The sequence below is a fragment of the Vidua chalybeata genome, chromosome 10 (assembly GCF_026979565.1).
Source record: "Vidua chalybeata isolate OUT-0048 chromosome 10, bVidCha1 merged haplotype, whole genome shotgun sequence".
Taxonomy (NCBI): Eukaryota; Metazoa; Chordata; class Aves; order Passeriformes; family Viduidae; genus Vidua; species Vidua chalybeata.
The window spans coordinates 12,080,636-12,104,528 of record NC_071539.1 but is presented as its reverse complement, the minus strand read 5'-3'; the positions used below and the strand labels follow the sequence as shown (position 1 = coordinate 12,104,528).

Sequence of the window (23,893 nt, the reverse complement as noted above, 5' to 3'; positions counted from 1 at the left end):
TACTTAGATTTTGAGTTTATTTTAAGCAAAACATTTACTTTATATTACATTTTGGATGTAAAAAATGAAAAAAAAGATTCACACGTAGGTAACTAACAGCTACTGCAGGCTTCTCTGTCCCACTGAACCCTGGATATAAGAACTTTCCTAATTACTTTGCTAATTGAAAGAAAAAACACTGATCACAATATTCATTTATTCTGAATTAACTATCCCAAGTAATATTTTAAGACAAAAATTAGTTTCTACATCAAGCACAAGACAGAGGTCTAAGAAGAACTGTCACCTGTGATGTGAACATGCAGATATTTATGTAACTACAGGAACTTCATTTATCACTAGTTTTTTTTTCTTTTCCCTTTTGCACAGCACTGTTTTTTCCCCTCCCGGACCAGGTGCCCAGCTGGGGTTTAAGTGGAAGTCTCACAGAATGGCAGAATACTGTCAAAAAAACAATGGTATTTGTGCAAGACAAGGTCCATCAGCTAAAAGTCAGTCTAAACCCTACTGGATGTGCAGGCAGACAACAGGAGACAACCTCAACCTGGACTGTCACCTTAAAAACTTTCACTGTTTAAAATTGTATTATATTAATCATAAAACCCTAATGGTTTTTGAGCACTTTTTGAGTTACCCAGAGCATTAAACTACTGTAATCCCTCTGGAAGGGGAATCTCTCTTTACCTATTACTCTGTTCTAACTATATTTTTTCAATATATTTATGTAAGTGAAGTTACATCTAGTGTAAATTATATTATCACACTATATTACCCATGTCCACCTTAGAATCAGTAAGATCTGACTGTATTTAGGAAAAAATCTGCATGATATTAAATAAATGCCAGCACATGCCAGCGCATTGTTCATGTTTTCAGTGTGTGAAAATATTCACACACTGAATATTTTCAAGGACAACGGTAGAATTTGCTTCATTTCAAGCTCATTCCAAAGCACTGCAGAGTGGGTACTTACTGAGATCCTCTGCAAGCTGGACTCTCTTGCCAGTTAGAAGCATCACTTTCTTTTCATTGTCTTCAGCAAAATCTTCAAGCACTTCCTTTACATTCTTCTCCAAGCGCCTTACTGTAAAAAACCAAAACAACAAAGCAACCAAAAAAAAAGTGAGGGGCAACACTTTTGCAACTCCAATGACCTAAGGACAGAATTTTGGGAAGGTCTTTTGGAGACACAATATATATTACCATACTTATTAATCTGACAGGAGAGAAAGCAAACTTCTGAACAGAGAAGCCACTTTTTTGGGCCATTAAAAATGGAAATTCTTTGAGAAAGATCTTTAAATTTCAAAGGCTATTTCCCCTCTAAGCAAAATTATTATTGGATGATTTTTTTAGAAGGAGATAACTTTTTGTTTCAAGCCCTTCCACTGACTGAGCCTTACCTTCAGTGTTAGTGAGCTGCTGCCTCAGTGTATTTGCCGTAATGGCCAGCATTCGCTGTATTCGCCAGAAGAGGACGATGTCATTACATTCGAGCTGGAACGACAGAACTTGTGGTGTCAGACCTCTGATGTCCAGAGAGCATCCTACACACACAAGAATCTCTTGACACTTTTAGCAGCAACTGTAACCTCATGTGTACATATCCAGACAAAAATTCCACAAAATTACTGGGGTAGGTAACAAGGAAACACATCAAAAATACTTCACAAGAGTCACATCAAAAATACTTCACAATAATCACATCAGCCTTATTTAATCTACTGCATCACCTTCACATCTGCTACTTTCAACAGAAAGAGCTGTATGATGGGAAACCATGGAAAAACAATTTGCACACACTTAATGCAGGCTGGGGAGTGTAACCTAATGCTCACTGGACACCACTGCTGGTAGCAAATATAGTGAGAGACAACAGCTGAGCTCCAGGCTATGCCTCCCTGCATGACAAATGCTTCTGAAGACAGACCTCAGCCAAGGGCTGTATTTGTTAACAACAGAAGAGAGTTTCTACACCTGCAAGGATGACAGGAGGGAGCGTTAAGTTCACATTAGGGCACCTTAAAAAAGACAGGAACATGATCAGGAGTTTAAGTGTCATGAAGAGGCAGCTCTCCATATTGTGATCTCCTTCTCTCTTATCTCTTACAGGCAAAGGTATTTCTAAAGTAACAAATATTTCTGGCTTCATGGCTCATTAAGAGAAAAAGTGAGGAGCTCTACCTTTCCAGCAATTTCTCTTTGATTTAAAATATAATGTTAAGAAAATAGTGTATTCTTTGAGTTATTTGATGTATACTCTCATTTATTGCTTGGGTTCACAAAACCGGAAAAGTTATTTTTAAAGACGTGTTTGGAAACTTCATAGCTGTTCATTTTTTTTCCCCACTGATCACACATGGTTTGAAGCATTAACTATAAACATTTACTGACCATAGTTTTCCTATAAATCCATAGGGATGTTTTCTAAATTTTTTTGTATAAGTGAAGTAAATAACTATCAATGGGAAAGCAGGAGAAATGGCTATCAAAAACATATCAACAGCTGTACACTACTGGTTTTAACTGTGCATTTTTAATACACATCAATTAGAAACAGATGTTTAGGTCATGGCTGATACCTAGTGGTCATTTTACATAATTACCACCAGGATGGCATTTTATCCATTACAAGCCTCATGTAAAACATATCTGAGATCACCAGCTATCCGATCAGGCTGCTTTGAAGTATTTTTAGATTCTTTTTTCAACTGAAATAGAAATATTAAGGCAAAACACCAGTGGAGATGAAGAACATCTGTTCTTCAATTTACCTCTGAGTCCACAAAATGCCTCTGATAATAATAGAAGCCTCTTCGACATAGATTGCAGTGGTTCAGAGCAGACTTCAGGAAGTATCTTCTATAAATTTGGTGCCATGTGTCTTTAATCTAGGAAAAGAGTATTTAAATTAGACTAAATAAATAAATGCATAAACTCACTATCGTGCTTAGATTAATGATTGCATTTAATTTAAAATGTAACTCCAAATTCCACTGTTCCTATCATGTAACAGACATCTAAATATTTCTCAGCAATTTTTGGCAACCGGGATATGATTAATGTGCTAGTTACACTTGGCAAACAGTACAGATGACTTGTCAATTTAAAATCCTACTCTTCCATGAACATAACTGAATGCTTAAAAATACTGTTTGTGGCCAAAACATGTTAAAATTATATACTAGCAAACATTCTTTACATTAACACTGAGAACACATTTTTGAGTTGTACCCATTAATTTACAAATTAAACCAGATTAAAGCGTAGAGAAATATTGAATGGGTCTTACGTAAACAAACATTTATAACTTTTCTTCATTAGGCTTATTAGTTTCAATTCTTCAAAATTAAACCTGTGTATCAAGATGCCTCTCTGGAAAACTCATAAAACATAATTAAGAAAATCAGTTGCTTAGCTAAAAAAAAAAACCTCAATTTGCACTCAGCCTCCTCATGCAGAGGATGTGGATCACTACTATGACCTTTATAAAAAATGATAAGTGCTGCATAGGAAGGGAGTAGCAGATATTAAAACAACTCTTCTTCCTGGAAGAAGTGCATGTATTAATGGTGCAAAGGTAGCCAAAGTTATTGCAGAAAATAAATCACCGCTATAGAAAATCTACATCTATTACTTATTAATGTCTGAATTTTCATTTATTTAAAATCTCACATTTAATTAGGTGAGAGGTCTAATTACCCTTAGGGGCCTTTCACTGCAATGAGATATGTAATTTTCCAGAACATTTCAGATGTACAATACAAACCCGTGGAATACTCTAAAAAAATCCTGCCTTTTTCTAAGTTTTTTTTTTTTTAATTCTCTCTCTTCATTATACCAGTGATCTGCCAACTTCACATACAACCACACTGAAAGCTTTAGGATACACAGTATGTTTTTACTGTAACATGCTCACAAAGGCCTTGATTACATCTAAACAATAATTTCTAACAAGCTTTGTTACAATGTAGGCAATAAAGTCTGCTCAGCAGATTCTGATTCCATTCTAAACGGAGAGATTCCAAAGCATTTCTCTGCCAGCCAACAGAAGTGTGTGAATTGCGTGCAAGCAGTCACTTAGTGATTTGTTTGGAAACATCTGCATTACAAACTCAGTATTCAGATGAAATCTTTTCTTTGGCATCTAGAAAACATTCAGATGTTCACAGGGGGCTTCCATGTGTCTTGTTACAATTCTGCATCTCACCAGACATGGATCCACTGCTACTCCTCTTGCTTCCAGATTCTTTCTGACAGTCGTCACTTCATCATTTGCCAGATAAGCTGGATGATCTTCATTGCACTTGATTAATTTCTCAAGTTCATTTTTTGTTTCATTACGAATATTCTAGGATAGGAATGATTAGTTGGAATTATTATTGACTCAGAGATCGTCAGCACCTCCTCCATAAACACTCTATTTGCTTAATAAGCCAGGGCAGAAAAAATCTTTGACATTACTAACTATTACTTTTAAGTTACTTCAAAAGGAATTTATGCAAAGACAGATCAAATATAGCATTTTAATGGATAATTCAATTTTTTTTTCCCTTTTCATTATACACAGAAATGCAGAACAAGAATAGAAGGGTGAAAAAAAAAAACCATAGGTGTCAACCCCCTTTTCCCTACATGAATATCTCCTAGAAGGTTTCACATTCATATGCCACTTGTGACACTGATTAAAATTGTAATTTTTGACTATTAATTAGCAGGAACTCTCCATGAGCTCATACCTTTAAGCTGCTGTTCATAATAGTCAACTAATCAACTATGCTGGCTGCATATAGCTGACTGTAAAACTCCTTTCTCTGAAACAATTACTTCCTACTCTATCCTTTTAAATTCTGCTTACTTCTTTAAAGTATGAATCAGTTTGAGAAACATCTAGGAAAATTAATATAAAAAGCCCATCATCTCTGGGCATCGAAAAAAAGGTGCAATTAAAATTCAAAGGAAATTTCCAAAAGTTACGATGAATATGGCCAATCAGAATATACAACTGTGATTATAATGCAACTGATAATGCTATCACATACTAACTAAATCCAAATGGAGCATGACAGAAAACTGCATGTGACTTCTGTTTAGAAGGCAGACATGAAAAGTATAGAAGAGAATAGCCCAGTTTCCACTGCTTTCATTGATTTCTTTCTACAGCAAGAACTTCAATACACAGGTCAATGGCATAATAGCAAAGATGTAATTCAGATGAAAAATGGAAAACATTTTACAAGTTACTCTGTAGATGGAGCACGGAAAAAGTATACTAAATTCTCCATACTATTTAAAACAATGACAAGTGAGGTTTTTTTGTAGTCATCTAGATAGTGTAAAGAGAATTGGTAGTTTGAAAACTTATTGAGTAATAATCTAAATTCTTTATTATTTTTTTTTTCTTTTACCTGTTCTTTGGTGCGGCCTACCCAGTACAACCATCTCTTTCTCCAGCCTGGACCCACCATATCTTCAATAACAGATTCAGCTGAAAAAGGAGTTATGATACTATCAAACAAAATATATGCAACCAGCCAAATTTATACTTTCAAAATTAAGTATGTGAGCAAGAATGAACATTTTATGTTGAAGAACATAAAAAATATATCACACTTAGTTAAGTCAGGTGTATTTTACTTCAAGCAATCGTTGATGTATTTTACTAAAATTTAAAAATACTTCCAAGTAAATACTTCAAGAACTACATAAAAAACACAACAACCCTCTACTGAGACAACCCTCCCAGTCCCAAGTCATGCATTTGAAAAAAAATCTTACCTTGGCTGCAACTTGCATCAAAATTGATTATGTTAGAAACCATAAACAGACCAACTATTTTCCTCAAATCTATTCTGTTCTACATGTGCATTTAGACCATTTTTTGACTCTATAGATCTCTACTGCTTCTCATTCAGTTGCTTTTAAGAGCAAGAGCATGAGAGCTTTTGAGGCTGTATCTTGCTAAATTTTCCACCAGTTTCAGTACCACTGCAAGCAGTCACCACTGTGTCAGTTGGGCTGATAAAAAGGCTGCCCTTCAGAGAAGTGAGCTATCAAGACTGGCTCAGATTAAAAAGGGAAGAAGAGTGGAATACATGACACCACTCACTGTCTTTGAGCCGACTTTGGAGCGTCTCTTCCATGAAATGAATGGCTGCATCCCACTGCTGCTTGTCAGATATTGACCGATCTTCTAAAGCATTGTGCTGGATCACCCGCTGCAATACACAATGTCACCTTAGCACACAGGAAATCATTTATTCAGGATTCAGTTAATAACCCATTTCTAGTATTCTTTTCATTTTTTAATGTCTGCCAAAACAGATTATATTGGGCACACACAAGCTAATCAAGAGGTATCTTTCAAAGCATTGTCAAAATTATTTTGTGTGCCTCTGACTCTTTTCTACAGCCTGCATAAATAATGGAAAAAATAAAGCAAAAGATATGAAATCTCTCTGGATTACAGAATCTATAAGGAAGGAAATGAAATTATGTTATTTTATAGGGCTACACTGAACAGAATAAATAAGCTGATGCCAAGCAACTCTCACCAGGCTGCCCTTATGCAGCCAGTGGGTTATGGAGGACGTTCATGAACCAACCAAAACAGTTTTATTAAATACTATTTAGGGCAATAACTAATAAAAGATAATAATGAAATGAGAAACACTGAATTAGAACATAATATAGAAAATGTGAGATGGACACAACAACAATCATTTTATGATTACAGTGAAAGAATGCAAAAATACTGATTATTCAACTCTAATAAAACATTTCAAGGCAAAAAAACCCACTACATTATACCAGGCTATCTTCTGCTCTCTCATTCCATTTATGTCGCTTAATAGTTTCTTCTTTGACAGCTTGCTTCAGTTTATCAAAGATATCATCGTGCTCTTTTCCTTTTTTTTCTGTCATGAAACGGGAAAATTCTTCTTGCAAAGTCTCCCATGCCACCTGGAAAGTTAGCAAACAATTTCTCCTGAAATGGACCATTACACAATGCACCAGCTGATAAAGGAACATTTATTACAGTTCTTCCAAGTATGAAAATCTGGAGACTTTCCAAAAAAAACATGCAAGCATAAATCACTGACTTTTCCTTTGCTGCTTTATCCACTACTAATAAAAGCAACATTAAACTTTGCTTCACTGTATTGTATCAAGCAGAATTCTGTTAAACTTGCATAAATCTATTAAATGTGAATATACATACCTGAAGGGTTTGTTAACCTTGTAAAAATAGGTGTTTTTTTCTTTAATAGGCAAAATTCACCAGAAGAGCAAAATACAATGTTTTTTGCTCTGAATGGTTCTGGGACATCAAGATCTTGCCAGCCTTTTCTGACATGTAAGCTAGTTAAAAGAACTGCAGTCAGCCATTCAAACACCACCTTACTTCTCTGGAATTATACTTTCATTTCAAATTTTAATTAAGTTTTAATTTGATTTTTTAAATTTAAGTAACTAAATTCTCACCTCTACTGCTTTATTAGGCAGTTGCTTGTCAGTCCACTGCTTCAGTTTTATGTCCACAGTGGTGTTAAACGTCCCTGAGTTTGCAGTCTGTGCTGCTGGCAGGTATATGTTCTCAATCACATGAGTAGATACCCTTTCCCATAAAGTTTTCTCAAGCATCTCCTCCCTAAAATGAGAGTTGTAACACATGTGATGGTTTCCAGTACACAAGTGACTAATAGGTGTGCATTCAATTTGTTAGGAACACAGAAAACAAGACTACAGATCACAGGAACACAATACATTGTCCAAGAAAAACAGTTTCTTACTTATAATTGAGAATGTTGTTTACTAGAAATCCATTTTACAGGCAAACTTCTCCTAGTAAATTACGAAAAAAAATATAGAAAAAAATTACTGTACCAGTGCTTTGGTGTGACCTGAGTCAAACTTATGACTTCATCAAGAATCTCATTCTTTGCTTTCTCAAACAGTTCATTCTGTGCAAAAGGAAATAATAAGATTAAGTGTAGTTTGATCATGTCTCCATACAAAAGGGAAAAAAATCCAAAACCATTTCTTTAAGGCCTTTAAGCATCAAATGATACCTCCTGGTCATGTTCTAAACAATGTGTGTGCATATCATCAGCTACCCTGGTTTAACATACATCTTCCCCTCCATCTCTTGCATGCCTTTGTCCAGGCATGGCATTTCAATATACAGGATCTCTGTAAAAGAATTACAAAATGAGATCCCAATTGTTTTGTTACTCTGTCTGGTAGACCAGGGAATGTAACTTCTCTTTGCCAGTTCTGTCATGATCACAAAGAAACAATGACCTGTCCCTGGAGGCAAGCTAGGCCAGGCAACTGTATACTAGAAGAGTCAAAGACATAAGTGCTGAAGCATCACAATTTTGAAGAACAGTATTTCCTTCCCTTATAATAATTTACACTCTCCTAACATTTTGAAATGTCAGTACTTTATGGTAACTTTAAGAAACCTTTATAAATGAAATTAAAAGGCATACATTTTAATTCATAGTCTTCAACCCTTTGTAGCACACAGTAATAGCAGTAGTATAATTTACCCTGTCAAGCTCTCGCAACCGCGGGTAATTATTCTTCCATTCTGTCTCAAGATTGAAACGAGTGGCTGCAAAAATCAGAAACAGGGCCTTGTTTTTTTAATTGTCCATAAGCACTTCATGACTACCTTAGAAGTTCAGCAGGTCTTAAAATTGCCACAAATGTTGCTTATGAAAAACTCTCCAAGAACTTTAAGTGTGTCTGCAAATGAGCAGAATTTTTTTCTGTCTGTGCCAAGATACTCTGTCTACAAATTGCAAAATTCATGCATTAAAAAAGCACAGCGGAGTCATTCAACTTCCAGCTCTGCCCTGGCTGACCAAATGGTACATTTATATAGGAAGCCATTTTAAACATCTTAAAGTGGAAGTGGAAGAACTGTGTTTTGCCCACAAAAAAAAACAAACCAAAAAAACCAAAAAAACTTGATTTTTATTCTTCATACTTTTTTACTCCTTTGGTTTTTAGAGCAAGTAGTACTTTGCAACATAAATTACTTTTTTAGGTTTTTTTTCTAGAAATTACCCGGGGCAATTATCAAGTAATGGGAAATGTTGATCATCTAAAACATATGAAACAATTGCACAAGCATGCTGACAAAACATATGCATATGGAAGAAACAATTGTTTAATAGCAAGTTGCTATTTCCCTTTTTCTTCCAAACATGTTTACCTTTAAAAGCATCTGCTTGCTGCTCCACAGACTCTCTCACCATTTTCCAAAAGCAGTCTGAGACAGCAAGACTTAAGTTTTTGGTTGTTACCTGATGTGCTTTCAGCATACTTGTCCTGTAAAGTAAGACAGCCAGAGGAAGTTCTCTGCGTATCTATGCTTTCGGATCCCCATTTGCTCCTCTCTAGAATAAAGCTTTGCTTCTCAGAGCAGAAAATAACATATAACTGTGTACCTAACCCGAATTCCAGTCTCTTACTCTAAAATATTCCATGTAGATCATCACCAAAGCAAGGGGAAAAATCCCCAAAATGAAACACAGGAACAAAAAACCCCATCCTAAATAAGTTTTTATTCTAGAGGTTGCAATGCAGGTACTACAGGCCCAAAGATCATCTACTGTACTTTCCTGAGGAATACCAGCCTGTGAAATCAAAACTCCACTCAGTGAGCTTCCCTCAGAATACCAGCTAACCCTTTGAATACAATACGGTCACACCACAACAACTGACGTTTAGAGGCACTAACACTCACTTTTGGGCTCGATTCACTCCTCTCAGCTCTAAGTGCTTAGACAGGCTGAAACTTAGTTCTTGTAGAGCTGATGGAGAGACACACAAACCTTGCAAGAGTGGCCCAGAACTGCAGTGGAATCAGCTGCTGCCTGAAGATGCCCGTCTGTCTCCACTGACTTACAGCAAGCATTAGGAAACCAGGATAAATTGGTCACCTCAACATGATACTTAATTTATTAAATCTCAATTAGTGCTTCCACATTGCAATCCTTTTAAATTCCACAAGAAAAACTGATGCTAGCATTTACCAACAGAAGCTCATTTTAATAGAAATAATAAAATAGCAACATACTTTAAAAGCTTTGAATTTTGAAAAAATTCCTCTTCATATTCTTTAATGGATTCAATGCTTTCACTGCTGTTTCCTGCAGAAAGAAAAGAGTGCTGCAACAGTTCCATTTAGACAGCTTTCTGGGCTACCAAGGACAAAATAAGCAGAGCTAGAGCTCTCTTTACCTTTTCCAGTAACAACTGCAAAATAACCCAAAGCTTTCATTGGGAAGAGTTTGCCTTCAATGATTTGCTGGATCTATGAAAATAAAGGATTAAAAAAAATCATTAACTTTGCACAGAGACATTCTTTCCTTCAGCACAGTTTTAAGGCCAAATATAGTCATAGCTATGCACAGACCACAGCAGGAAGCAGCTTGTCGTGGGACTATGAGTTCTACTGAGATTGAAAACAAAACAAATGAAAAAAAATAAAGGCATAAATCTAAAAAGGCATAACACAGCAGAACACAAAACACAACAAAAATTACTATATTGGAATATCTTTAGCCTTTTTGGGAAATGGAACTTGCTCAGGTCACCTTCATGAAAGGAATCAGTATTACAGCAAGCTGAGACTGAAGTCCCATAGCTGATCACTAAAAGCAAGGCCTGAGAGAGATTAAAACAACAACCACCAAAAAAATCATCATACTAAATACAGAAGTAAGCACTCAAAACCATCTAGAGCACACAGGTGAGGTCCAATATCTCTGCCAGCATCTCAAGCATTTTACCATGTGTGAGAAAAAGAGTTTCAACTCACCCTGTTTGGACTAGCCACATTCTTCTCTGCAAGATCAACCTTAGTCAGTACAAATATTGTCCTTTTTCCTTGGGGATCCATTTGGCTGACTAAGTCTGTAACAATACTGCGTTCTGCATCCACTGACCCATCTAAAACAAATACAAAGTTTATTTTAGGGACTATGTAATCTAACAGTACTGAAAACACAGTAGCCATCATCAAGTAAGTTTCATGTTACTAATTTAATGCAGTAAAAGTAGACTTATGTTCCATTTTTGGATACACATACTGGAAAAATTGCTTTGTTCCCAGAATCAAATCAAAGCAGTTTGTTGTAGTTCTGTAAGTTTTCAACAAATACCAGCTTACTCAAAATATTCAACATTGTATAATATTCAATATTATTGCATGCTACCTCCAAAAACACTTCTGTGGAAAATTTGAATTTTATTATCACGACCATTTTTCTTTAATGCTAAAAAAACTCTTTGCAAAAAGTTGCTTTTGCCACAAATTTTGCACAGATTGCCTTAATTTATAAACAGACATTCACAGCATGCTGTTTTGTACACTACACAAATTATCACAAAAGGAAAAATACCACCCTGCCACGCTGCAACAAGAACAGACTCCAGAGTAACATAAGAATCATGATTAAAAACATAAATGAATAATTGCTTAGACTGTTAGTACCTTGAATACAGAGGATGATGGCATTAGGATTCTGCATGTAGGCCTTGCTGATGCTGAAGATAGTTTCCTTTGTATCTGGAGCCATACCTGATGTCACAGTCTTTAATATGCATATGGAGATAAATATTTAAACAAAGAAAAAAAAAAAAAACCAACATGTTAAAAAACCCCCAGCAGCTAAAGTTCTCATCAATAACACTACCACATTTACATGTCTTCATTTTTTAAATTATTGCATACTCACACTAATGACTCCAGGTAAATCAACCAATACCATTCTCTGCAAACCAGGACCTTTCACACTTAAGGAGATGGTCTATGAAATAAAATTGAAATTAGAAGTTTATACACCATCTACTTTGAATACAGTTACATAGACAAACAGAATATATTAAACTATATGAACACATATTTACACACATTTTATTCAGCAACAACCTGTCATTTTAAATAGGAAGTACAACTTTTAATGCAAGTACAAATGCAGTACTGTATAAAACTGATTTTAACAGTCCAAATACATTTTGTATACTGCAAAATACAATGTATATGCAGACTGGATTCATCACAGTCCCCCAGTTGAAGAATACTTCCAAAACATATACACATACAGATATTTACCATGAACTATTTGAAAAGTCTTACCTCAGTGCTAACAGTGCACCCCTCTTTCACACTATTTCTCATTCTGATTTCTATTTCATTTCTCAAAGCTGCAAGCTGTTACAAGAAAAGCAAAATATCAAACACAAAACTCTTTATAACTATGATAGAAGAAAAACTACCTACACAGAAAAACACTTTTAGTTAGGGATGAAAATCTCAGTTTGTAAGTATTATTTCAAATGCATGTTTAGTAAGTCTGGTAAATGTGGAGGGCACTAAATGACAGATTACCTGCAGATCCCTTCATGCTTCAAAAAGTGTCTTGGCACAAGGAGCACTCAACATTTTATCCACTTCAGTGCCAGCCAAAGAGATAATTTAATAACTAATACAATGCCTTGCCCACTAAACATCCTTCACTCTAATTAAACAGGGGCTTAGAGATCACAGACAAAATTATTCAGAGAATCACTAGAAGTCTCATTAACTTCCAGTCACTTTATTATACTTACATCCTCCTCTTTGGTCAGATCAAACTCCCGAGAGCTGTCTTTGAATAAAGCCACATGGTGGGGACCTTCACTAAGGGTCACCTAAATGTTAAAAGCTTTAATGAGAAAGTATAGCAAATCTAACACAAAGAAACATGAGAAGTACATGGCATATGTACACTCTCCTCTGTAGAAACACAATTATATGTAATGCTTATTTAGCACAAAATTACTAAATGGCACTGCTACTACTCAGTACACATGGATCAGAGACCAGCAGAGCTTCTGCCATTGGCTGAAACAACTGCCTTGCTTACAGGCCATTTTATAAACCTATGTACATGTATGCTTCAAACAATGTCATAATCAGAGGGAGAACAATACAGCAAATGCTGATTCAGAGATGAGGATGTTTCTTACCTTGACAGGGGAACGTGTCATCATCTCCCCAGACCCTCGAGGGAATATGCGGGCCTGGGCGATCATTTCTAACACGCTGGTTTTTCCTGCACTTTGGTCTCCAACCACCACCACCTTAAGTGAAAGTTTAAACAGTCATTGGCTTTTGGAAGGATATTTTGGAAGCTTAGACAAAAGCTGACTAGGAAGACATACCTGACAATCTGTATCAACACCAGCTGTATTCTGCTTGATAATAAATGCATTGGTTTAAAGATGGAATCTTTGAAGAAGTACTAACTTGTAGTCAAGCAAAAAATTTGACTTGTGCTTAAGACAGCACAGCCCACAAAGCACCCTGCCAGGGCATTTAATGAAGAAAGAAAGGGAGGGCTTGTTGCTCTCATGGCAGGCAGCTCTTCTCTTCTGCAGGCAAAACATTACTCATCTGGTAGATGCAGCTTCTGCCTGGAAATAGCTGAATCCTGAGTTTCTCCATCTTAGTGGCTTCCTATAGAAGCTACCAATGCTACAGGTGGTTGTGAAAGCAGGAAACATTCCTGGCTCTCTCTTACACCAGCAGTCAAGCTAACTCCTTCCCAAATTCCCCCCAACAGCAGCATGCTGTGGGGAGATGGGCAGGGCACCTTACTTGCTCAGCTCCACTCACACACAGTGGGAAACAACAACCATTTTGCAAAGCTGAGGAGGATGGGGTGCACAGACTGAAACCATTTAAAACAAAAAGTTGAGCACAGCAGCAGTAACTGAATCTAGACAGGGTTTATCTAAGAGCCAAAACAGGCTTAGCCTGGTTAAATTGGTTATTTTCAAAATTATCTTACTGCTTTTAAAATGAAAGACATGTCTTAAGCAAAAAGGTGGAGTTACAAGAAAATAGCCTGGCATTAACTCTGGATTATTCTGGAATATAATTAAATGCTCTATTTAATTGTAAAACTGGTGCTTCAGTAAAAATCATTGAACTTGTTATCTACTTACTCGAGGTAAGTGATCTTGAGTGTTGTAACTGGCATCATAATCAGACAGGATGTCAAGTACTTCAGAATACATATCAATCAATGACTTCTACAAAAAGAAGTACAGAGAGAAAACAGCCAAATAAGAGAACAAAGGTTTCAGACTACTTCTTCTGTAAATTGGTATAAAAATGTTTTTACTTTCTCCTGATGGTTTGAAACCACAGCTATCTATACTGCAGCACAGATCTTTGTTCTATGAAATACAATACAAAGTAAAGTCATTCATTGACTCCTGTGGATGAAGGAGGAAAATGAGAGCTCCTATGTACGTAAGAGAACAACTGAGTGCAAACTTTGCAGCATTCAAGTTAAGCTAAATTGAGTTTCTCCCATTAAAAATCTAGACTTATTCAGTTTGATGAACGATAAACATTAACAAGGATACAGAATTATCAAACTTATTATGCACAAGTAAGATTCATCTTTCAGATCCCAGAGGAAAGAGTAAGATCCATATTGGTTAACAAATGACACAGAGAAGTAGAAAACATCTATCTTAAAAATGCTCAGGATGTTGGCAGACAAAAACAAAAGCCAGTCTCACTGGATTTATACAATCATTAAATTATGTTCCCTGACCCCATAACTTACTCCTACCAAACTCAGTGAGGCCTATGACAAAGCACAAAGGTATCAGACTGTGTGTGCAAGAAGAGCTGGAAGCAAGATTATCTGAAAATACAGTGAAGCTACATGAAAAAACCAAGCCACATTTGCCAATCACTTAGGTAAGCTATTTAGTTAGACATGGTAACTCCTTTGTGGTTTTCAATTGAAGCCACTTCCAAAAGTTATATAGTTAAAAAATAAAGGATGTATAAAAGTCCTGATGACTGAAAAAATTAACAGAGGTATCTTAAAACAAATGTTAGAAGATTATATATGAATTAACAAATGCAATTTAGAATAGCATAATGGAAATTATGGTATAATTATATTTCAATGTGGTTTTGTAACACATACCTTTAACTTCCTCTGATGAATTCCTTTGTCATCTCTTTGCAGTACCAATTTTCTCAATTCTTTGTTCTCCTTCTCTAATCGCTCAAGCATTCTTTGGTATTTGAGCTATAAAAAGTAGTACAAACATATTTGTGTAATTATGGACATGGTAGAGTCACATGAACAAAGTTTTACCTATGAAAAACTTATAATCTTTCAGGCAAATCTTTCAAAAATATAGAAACCTTCGTGATCACTGGTTTTAAGAATCACCTTTGTGATCACTTTGTGTATTAAGAACACAAGGTCACCAAGAGAAGAGTGTTAGAATTACTTTTTTTTTGCAATGCAACACTTTTGCTTCAAAAGTTTTTATAAGACCACACTGTTCAAAGCTCAGGACACAAAAATCAATATTAAAGCATCTTAATGCATCATTTTCAAAGAAGCTACACATATGGAACCAGAAAGAAATCAGTGTCAGTGGGAACTGGCCATTCAACCAAAATGGAGCTTGAATGTAAATGTGCAAGCCTTGTTTAGACCCTTTCTTCAGCATAAAACCTCAGATCAAGACAACTGTAACAGCTTAGCCCTGTTTAGGAGATTGCAGTAGTACTCTGAATATGAGAGATGTGTATAGTTTTGATATCTACTCTGAAAATGTTTTTCTACAATGTGGAAATGTATTTGGCCTGAATGTACTTAAAAAAAAAAAAAACAACAAATTTCAATATGTTATTTAAAAAAGGTAAGTATACTGTAATATAAAATAAACGCACTCAAAACTAGCAAATATATAATGAGTTTAGGAAAGCCCTTATAAAACAACGTAGCTGAGCCAAAGAGCCAATCAATTTAGAAGCCTGCAGATAAAAGATTAATTGTACATTAATGTGAGCAAGAAAATCAAAACATTGACAAATATGACTAATGTGCATCATCCCTGAAAAAATCTAGCTTACAAAGAACTAGTTCTGTCTTGCTAATCAAGGAGAGATTAAAACTTGGTAGGAATGAGGTCTTGCATTCTGTAAGTTATTGTCAGAGAAGAACAGACTAGACTGACCTTTGGTCTGTGCCAACAGAGGGGACTCTGCATTGATACATTCAGAGATTGAAAAAAACACTCCATTTTTACCAAGTATACTTCAGGTGTGCTTTTGTCTAGTAAATCTGAGTCTGCTGCACATAAATCACTACTTAAGGCATCAGTAACTCAGAAAAGTCACCTGAGTGCGTAGTAGTTCTTCTTGAAGTTGATCAATCTTCTCTTTGTCAGAAACCTACAAAGAAAAATAATCATGGCTACCATCACTTGTTTAGTTTAAGCACTGTAAATAACCAGATTAGAAACTGAAAGCTTCATTTCACATAAGTGACTAGACATGCGTTTTACAGCAAGTAATATTCTTCAATTAGCATTTGAAATTTAAAGCTGATGGAAAGCCCCATCTGCAACAGGAGCTTTACATTGAAGAACTGTCTGAATTTCAGTACATGCAAATGTAAAAATTAACCCTTCAAGACTTAATACTGAGAAAGTGGGCTTAAGGAAAAGCAGCTTCCTATGGTGCTGAGATTTCTGGCCACTGAACTAAATGTAGTTTTAGTGGTCAAACTCTCAGGATCTTGTATATCCACTTTTTGAATCAGCACCATCTTAAAGTGATAAAATCACTGAACACCTGTTTCCTATAGAAAATACTTTCAGGTGAGTAGTCACTATTAATGCATATTCATAAGCATTCTTATTCATGTTTGTCAGAATTCTAAACGTGCTACACAACATCATACATTTTAGATAGGCAGGACTGTCTTGAAGGGTTATTTCAAAATTATTTAAATTACATTAAACCTGGAAAAATTAGGATATTATAGTACAAGAGATTTTGAGATTCAAGGAATTAATGTAATAAGATCAAGCACTAAGAAATATTCTAAGCCAAATGTTCCTAAAATGTGCTCATCAAGATGCAGTAAACAGATTTTTTTAAACAATCCCCTTTTAATAACACAAAGACAAAAAGCATTAATGAGGGAATACAAATTCTTAGATGTAAATATTTATAAACAATAAAATCTGATGGTTGACTGATGAAATATCCAATTTAGAAAAAATGATAACCTAAACAGTTACTGAGTGTGTCAATATTTAAATGACGTTCACGTGATAAAGCCCATGTGACATTTACAATTCAAGTTGGCTTCAAAGAGACTATATTCTAATATGCAGAGAACAGCTGTTATTTAGACATAAATTAATTCCATTACTAAAACTTTACAACAGTTGTTACAGACTACAAGAATATAATCCACAATTATTCATAGTGGTCAATATAATTTAGCTGTTGAGCCTGAAGAATTATGCCTAGACTTTACAGAAAGAAATCCAAGCTGACACTTCCATCTTATTGCCATTATTTTCTTTCATAAAGAGCAAAGACAAAATGCTGTAAATTAACTTTTCATTGCTGTTAGTTCAGTGGTAGCAAAAGTACATCAGAAACAGGATTAGTTGAACAGAGGACTTGATGCATGCAGCCACAAGCTGCTATATGTAAATAAACATTTACATATACACAAACCTCCAACACCTCAGAGATATAAGGGGAAAATAAAAACAGGAGGCCAAGAGAATCATGTAGAAAGCCAAAAGAAGCAAGAAAATTTAGGAAAGAAAAGGAAAACAAAGTGTTTCCATGTGCTGCAGACTTTCAAAGGAGGTAACATTTTCCTGCTCTCTGCTGTTCTCAGAGGACTTGTGGGGCCATGATGCACCTCTGAAGTGCTTCCCGACAGACACCTCCAACCACGGGCAATGTCTGTGTGGGCTGATGCTTCTGTTCAACACAGAAAGCCAAAATAATGCACAGCTTCGCATTGCGAGATCTGAAGCAAAGAATTATCTAGCACTAGATGATTAATTCTAACAAGGACTTTAGGTAAGTTATGTCAAAACCAAGAAACAGTCATTTCAATGTTAGTACATACAGTATTTTGAATATGTGGTCCATAATATTGCTAGAAATTTTTAAGTTGCCAATAAAAGCTAAAGCTAATATATCAATTTGAAGTACTAACAGTCACATAAGACAGGATTTCTATCCCCCCCCCCAAAAAAAAACCAGCTATTAAAGTATGTTTATACAGGCACATGAGTATTTGTTTAATCCAATTCAATATGGTTTGTAACTCAAGATTATTCCCTCTTTCCCCATTGCCACCATAAAGAATTATGAGAAAATAATACTGGAGACTTATTTTTAATCAAGGGCTCTTGCACACAGGGCAAATAATTTTAAACTGATTATGTGCAGAACTACAACGATTTTCAATAATTTAAATGAAAATATGAAGGCCCAGACAAAATGCATTCAAGCAGCCAAGCACAGTGCAGTTGTAAACAATTTTACTGCTAAATATTTAACAGGCTGTCCAAAAAAAAAAAAAAATCAACAGGAAAGGATTAAATTTTTGTTTTTAGTATCTTCTGATTGTGAGATGGTTTGTACTATTACTCAATTTACAACTGCAGTAGATTTAATATTGAGTAAATAAATTAAAATGGAAAAATAAGCAGGCAAATTGGGCAACAAAACTTTCAAGAACAGAAATAAAAATATCATGTTTTCTTATAGATATGCAAGCAATCCAATTCAGTTAAAAAATAAAAAGGTTTAGTTTATGCCATGTCAGAAGGGCCTGCAATGACTTATTTCAATGACAGTCACAATTTGTTCTTCCAAAAGAGAATGTGGATCAATAATTGGCTTCTTTGACCCATATCTTCATATCAAGGTATTAAAGAAAATAGTTTACCATCTCTTTCAAATTGATTCAAATATAAAAGTGTGACAAACAAGACTCATTCATTGTCTGAAGGCATGTATGTCAAGCAGCACATTGAATCCTAAGTGAAAACTTTCTACATGCAAAGGAAGGTAGATCTTCAATCTTCTGAAGACACAGTACCTGCCATGGAGGACAGGGTAACATTTACAAAGACAGCCCTTGCAGTTTCCTCACAGCTTGGGAATTGTGGAATTAGTTGCAACAAAGTACTAAAAAAGCAGAATCTCAATCTTAAACAAATGTATCAAGCTCATTTTTCTTCCCGAATGTGTTTATTAGGCTGATAAATTTTTATATATGAAATATTATGTTGTTTTTCCAGCAATTTTTACAAGTTCATACATTTTATTACTACTTCAATCTATTATTCCATACTCCAGCTCTCTCAATAAACTGTATACAATCTGACAAGGGAGCTTGTAACTCTAAACCATATAAAATAATATGGCAAGAAAATAAAACATTGCAGTACTACTATACTTTCAGAGAACACTGATTTTCCTCTGTTGATGGACTAAAAAGCATGACAATTACAGCTATGAAAATATGTCTAAAAGTTTAATTCATATTTAGTGCTTTCCTCTTTCTGTGGGATTTATCTTCAGATGTACAGAAGATCAAGTTCTGCATTCAGTGCTCAATTCCAAAGCTGCTGAAATGTATGACTAATCAGAAAGCTTTTAAGGAGGTACAAAAGCAGCCAACAAAGCAACGTAGTCAAGAATTACAGATTGCAACAGATCAGACAACTAAAATATCCCAATTTAAGAGGGATTTCCAATCAGGCATATACTAATTAACAAAATGATCAGAGCTTAAATTAATTAAGTAAAGAGAAGTACAGATGTTCAACAAGCGCAACAATTCTGTAAAAATTCTGCTTTAAGATGGAAAACAGACAAGGGACTACCACTGATGAATACACAGTAGATACTGTTATTACCACCAGTATTCTATTGTCTGTGCAAAATTATTACTAAGGAGCTGCTGTCATTTTCAGATTGGCAACATTATAAAGTAGGGGAGACAAACTCCCAGAGATATATTCCCTGTAAATAGCTACACTCTTACAAGACAGAGCTACCAGAAACAACAACAGTAAACAGGTTTGACATTAATTCATGTACTTTCCTTAAATGCATTTTTCATGTACGAACTTTAAGTAACAGTTTTTATAAAGGCAGAGATAATACAATTTCAAAGTGACACAAAGTACCTGTTTTGCTTTTAACATCATGCTTTAAATGCAATTTGGTTAAACTGAAACAGGACTACACATCTGTAGTGAAGTTGGCCAATTACTTGCATCCACGATTTAATTAGTTAGATTTTTCTAGCTCAAATGCAGAGAGCTGAAGTATTGGATTAGAGTGAATGCAGAACATATCGTCCCTTAAGGCATCACCTTTCGCTTCTGCTGGGAAGAGAAGCCGGCGGCTCTGCGTGCTTCCTCTTCGTGCTGCTGGATTTGCTGTTGTAACAGAATGAGTTCCCCAAGCAGGCCCTGCCGTGAGTTTATAATAAAAAGGAGAGGAAAAATTTGGGGTGTAAGGAGAACAAAGTTAAACCAAAAGGCATGACAAAGACAGATGAAAAACAGGTATGAACAGGTCAGTTCAAATGCAAGTGAAATTTCATTAGCAAGATCTCTTGCTAGCTGGAGTGGACAGAGCCAGCAAAACCATGCATTTTGCAAATCCAGGTAGAACAAAGCAACCAACATATAACTACATTTTACAGTTATAGTCAAATTTAACTAAGCATCTAAATATTTAAAAAATTCCATCTACAACTATCCCAGCTTCAAAGTATTGCCACTGTTCATTTCAGCTTTGTCAGTAAAAGCTCTTTAGCGTTTTTTTGCTTTGATTTTATTCCTAGCAACATACATAAAAAGACGATTTTTGCCTGCTACTTAACTTTCTCAAACTAGCAGAAGAAAAATAGTTTCTCGAGCATAAAAAAAAGAAAAAGTTCCCTCTCCACTTCTGTAACACACTGCAATTTAAATTCATGCTGTCATAACCCTTCCTGATCATTCCAAAAATCCCTAAGACTTGATGCTTATTCTTTTACTCATTCAGCATCTCCACAAAGCTTTGTTTTCTTCTCTTCTCCCTCCACACCACACAATCCTATAATGGTGAGCTGCCTTTCAAAATTGGTTGAGAAATACTATGCCAGCCTCTACTGGAAACTTATGAACTGTTTATTTCAGAGAATGTAGAGAAGAATATTAATGAACTATTTAAACAAAGCTCTTCAAAAAAATACTACATCTTCTAATAAAACACTCAGTGAAATGAAATGCTTCAAAAATGAACTTCAGGAATCAAAACAAGCTCTGAAACAGAACTTTGGTGTAAGAATTCAAGACATCCATCATCAAGGTATACATTTGTTCCATGAAATACACACACAGGCATGTACACATAAGGATAAACAACACAAGAGAACGGATAAATGGAGAGACACAATGAAATTACCAAATATAAACATTTGTTAAACAGTGATTTGTATAATTTGAAGCATAGAAAAATCTTCTTGCATTTTACTGAACCACTTTCATTTTTAATAAATGCCTCTAATGCCAGACTAGCAAATGCACTACAACTGAGCCAGGAACTCAGGCAAAAGATTTCACTCCCACACAGCAGCAAGGAGAGGAAGCCTCATGGCTACATTTAGTATTAGAAGAACAATAATAATACATTGCAGACAAGGAAACTCTCAGTATGACCCAACACATTCCCTTTAAACACTATGCTATGGGTCCAAAAATACAAGAAAAAACACTGAACAAAATCTGCCATGAAGGCTTTTCAGCATTTAAACAGGAAATGTAACAGAAGTTTGAAGTCACTAAATCTAATTACTTAATTAGCAATTCCTTTCAAAGACATCTGGTACATGTGACTTCTATTCCACAATAAAGTATGACAAGAATAATTTTCAAGTACACTCACACCATTTAATAAAATATTCAAATAAAAATGTCATTTAAAAGACTTCACTGTAACATTATCTTCTTTGTATCTATCAATAATTGCATTATTATTTCCTTTATATTTTAGTTCTTAATTCACTGGTTTAGATGAAAAAATAAATTAATATAAAAAAATTAAGAACCTTAAATAGCACAGAACTATACACAACTGGTTTCTCACTCATTCTACTGGAAGCTTTTAGAGACCTGTCTGAGGATCACATCCTATAACAATTCTTCGGAAAATTCCTCCAAACAGATAATTTCTAGATTTATCAGTTACTAATCTCTTCACAATGAAACATTTAATATCATATAGCACCCATACAATCACTTTATAAACCCATACAATCACAGTTCTTAAACTAGCAGTGGTTGGCGGCGGTAAGCATTGAATGCAAAAAGGCCATCTTATCCATTGTCTTGAAAGTAATAATTTTGCCTGCCAACAAACTTGGTGATTATGTTCTGTTAGGTATTCATATGTGCCTAGTTTGAAATAGTCCGTCCAAACTGATCATATAAATTAGCAAATTAACAGTTTCTTATCAGATAAAATTATTAGACCAGACAAAATTTTCTTAATCATATTAATTTAAGCTGGTGATCTTTTCCACACCACAGTCAAAGTTAAAATGCAGATATCACTGCATCCAAAACAACCACAGGATCATAACAAGTTTTAATGATATTACTAGTATTCAATAGAAGTGCCAGTTATTTCAATCATCAGAGACAATAAACTAAGATGGCCACTTTTTCACAAATCAGTAGTAAGGTGTTCTTTATGTTTTATACAGCGAAACCTGTGCTAAGCAATCACTCTGGAGAAAAATATAGACAGTTTACAGACAATGGGGAAATAAAAAGCTAGGTTAATTCTCACATAAAAATCCATCACTGTTCTACAGGGGGAAAAATGGTTCTAAGATCTGAGCTTTGTACATGTGTCACTATGTTACCATGCAGAATTAATGTAGAATAAATGTATACATGCCTGCATATACAGAAAAGTTGTTTATGGAAAAGCCACAGTTATAGTTCAGAAAGTTTCAGTTCAAAAAGTAAGTATATGATAATTTACAAATTCCCTGATATATATTGTTTTCCTTCAATTTTTGTAAAACAATTTTTAAAAATAGACATGAGAAAAATAAAAAGCCTTTAAAGAACAAGCAATATGACAATTTAAGAATTTAACAGAAATGTTCATGAAAACAAAACAAAAAAAAACTTCACCTTCATGACTTTAAGAAAAAAAGTGCTAAAACATTAAGTTATCAAAATACAGTAATATTATTTTTCAGAAAACAGTAACAAAAATATGATGCATGCCTTATTTAAATAAAGAAAGTAAAAAACAGACTACTTTAAGAAATGGAAATTCTTTAAGGCAGAAATTCTTAAGTAAGAATTACAACTGTGAAAACGTCAAGAGAAATGAGGTTGCAAGCAGAAATGCTTAAAAATAAATATAAACACCTAAACCAACTTCAGTAACAAGTTATAAACTCAAGTGCCATGGGGACCATGCCCTGAAAAATTGCAAATGCACATATAATACCTAAAATCACATTCTTATTATGGACCAATTTTCTTAATAAAGCAATTACTAAACATTTTCATGTCTGCCTTGCATTTCCTTACACCAAAATGTTAATTATCCCTGCAACACTTTTATATACAAAAAGTAGTAATGCATACTGAACTAATTTTCAACAATAAATTCTTTTCAAGCTGCTTCAAATGAACTTCTGCAATAGGCTACTGATGCACTCTCAAACAATAAATACCTGTTTATAGAGACATTTTCAGGTTTGCAAGTGAGTAATTACCTTCTTGAACTGTTTGTCGTTGTCATATCCCTGGTCAGTAGCCCGGAATGCTGTTTCCCCTGGAGAACCTAGGATACAATTACAGAAACTAATAATAAGATGCAAAAGGCACTTAAAAATTCTCAAACTACAGTTACTAGAAAATTAAAGCTTCAACCCCTATGAGTTAGTAATTCAATAATCTTTGAAGTTCCTATAAAAAAAATTCATCCTAAATTGAAGAA

General features: G+C 34.9%; 1 protein-coding gene across 5 annotated transcripts in view; it reads right to left on the bottom strand.

Annotated features, from left to right (window-relative positions):
* The window catches only part of OPA1 (OPA1 mitochondrial dynamin like GTPase), a 48,379-nt gene that overhangs the window by 18,150 nt on the left and 6,336 nt on the right, over window positions 1–23,893 (bottom strand). For 3 of the 5 annotated variants that reach the window (XM_053951571.1, XM_053951572.1, XM_053951575.1), the window contains 24 exons: window positions 23,670–23,737; window positions 20,254–20,352; window positions 16,226–16,279; window positions 15,015–15,119; window positions 14,011–14,097; window positions 13,030–13,143; window positions 12,631–12,711; window positions 12,158–12,232; window positions 11,757–11,828; window positions 11,513–11,612; window positions 10,838–10,968; window positions 10,258–10,330; window positions 10,094–10,166; window positions 9,227–9,342; window positions 8,556–8,620; window positions 7,888–7,964; window positions 7,486–7,651; window positions 6,811–6,963; window positions 6,110–6,218; window positions 5,409–5,488; window positions 4,211–4,351; window positions 2,775–2,891; window positions 1,404–1,497; window positions 974–1,084 (listed from right to left, as the gene is read on the bottom strand). In XM_053951571.1, the coding sequence (XP_053807546.1) occupies window positions 974–1,084; window positions 1,404–1,497; window positions 2,775–2,891; window positions 4,211–4,351; window positions 5,409–5,488; window positions 6,110–6,218; window positions 6,811–6,963; window positions 7,486–7,651; window positions 7,888–7,964; window positions 8,556–8,620; window positions 9,227–9,342; window positions 10,094–10,166; window positions 10,258–10,330; window positions 10,838–10,968; window positions 11,513–11,612; window positions 11,757–11,828; window positions 12,158–12,232; window positions 12,631–12,711; window positions 13,030–13,143; window positions 14,011–14,097; window positions 15,015–15,119; window positions 16,226–16,279; window positions 20,254–20,352; window positions 23,670–23,737 (2,361 nt within the window). The remainder of the gene's footprint in view (window positions 1–973; window positions 1,085–1,403; window positions 1,498–2,774; window positions 2,892–4,210; window positions 4,352–5,408; window positions 5,489–6,109; window positions 6,219–6,810; window positions 6,964–7,485; window positions 7,652–7,887; window positions 7,965–8,555; window positions 8,621–9,226; window positions 9,343–10,093; window positions 10,167–10,257; window positions 10,331–10,837; window positions 10,969–11,512; window positions 11,613–11,756; window positions 11,829–12,157; window positions 12,233–12,630; window positions 12,712–13,029; window positions 13,144–14,010; window positions 14,098–15,014; window positions 15,120–16,225; window positions 16,280–20,253; window positions 20,353–23,669; window positions 23,738–23,893) is intronic. The other 2 variants (XM_053951573.1, XM_053951574.1) reach the window with 1 other exon arrangement.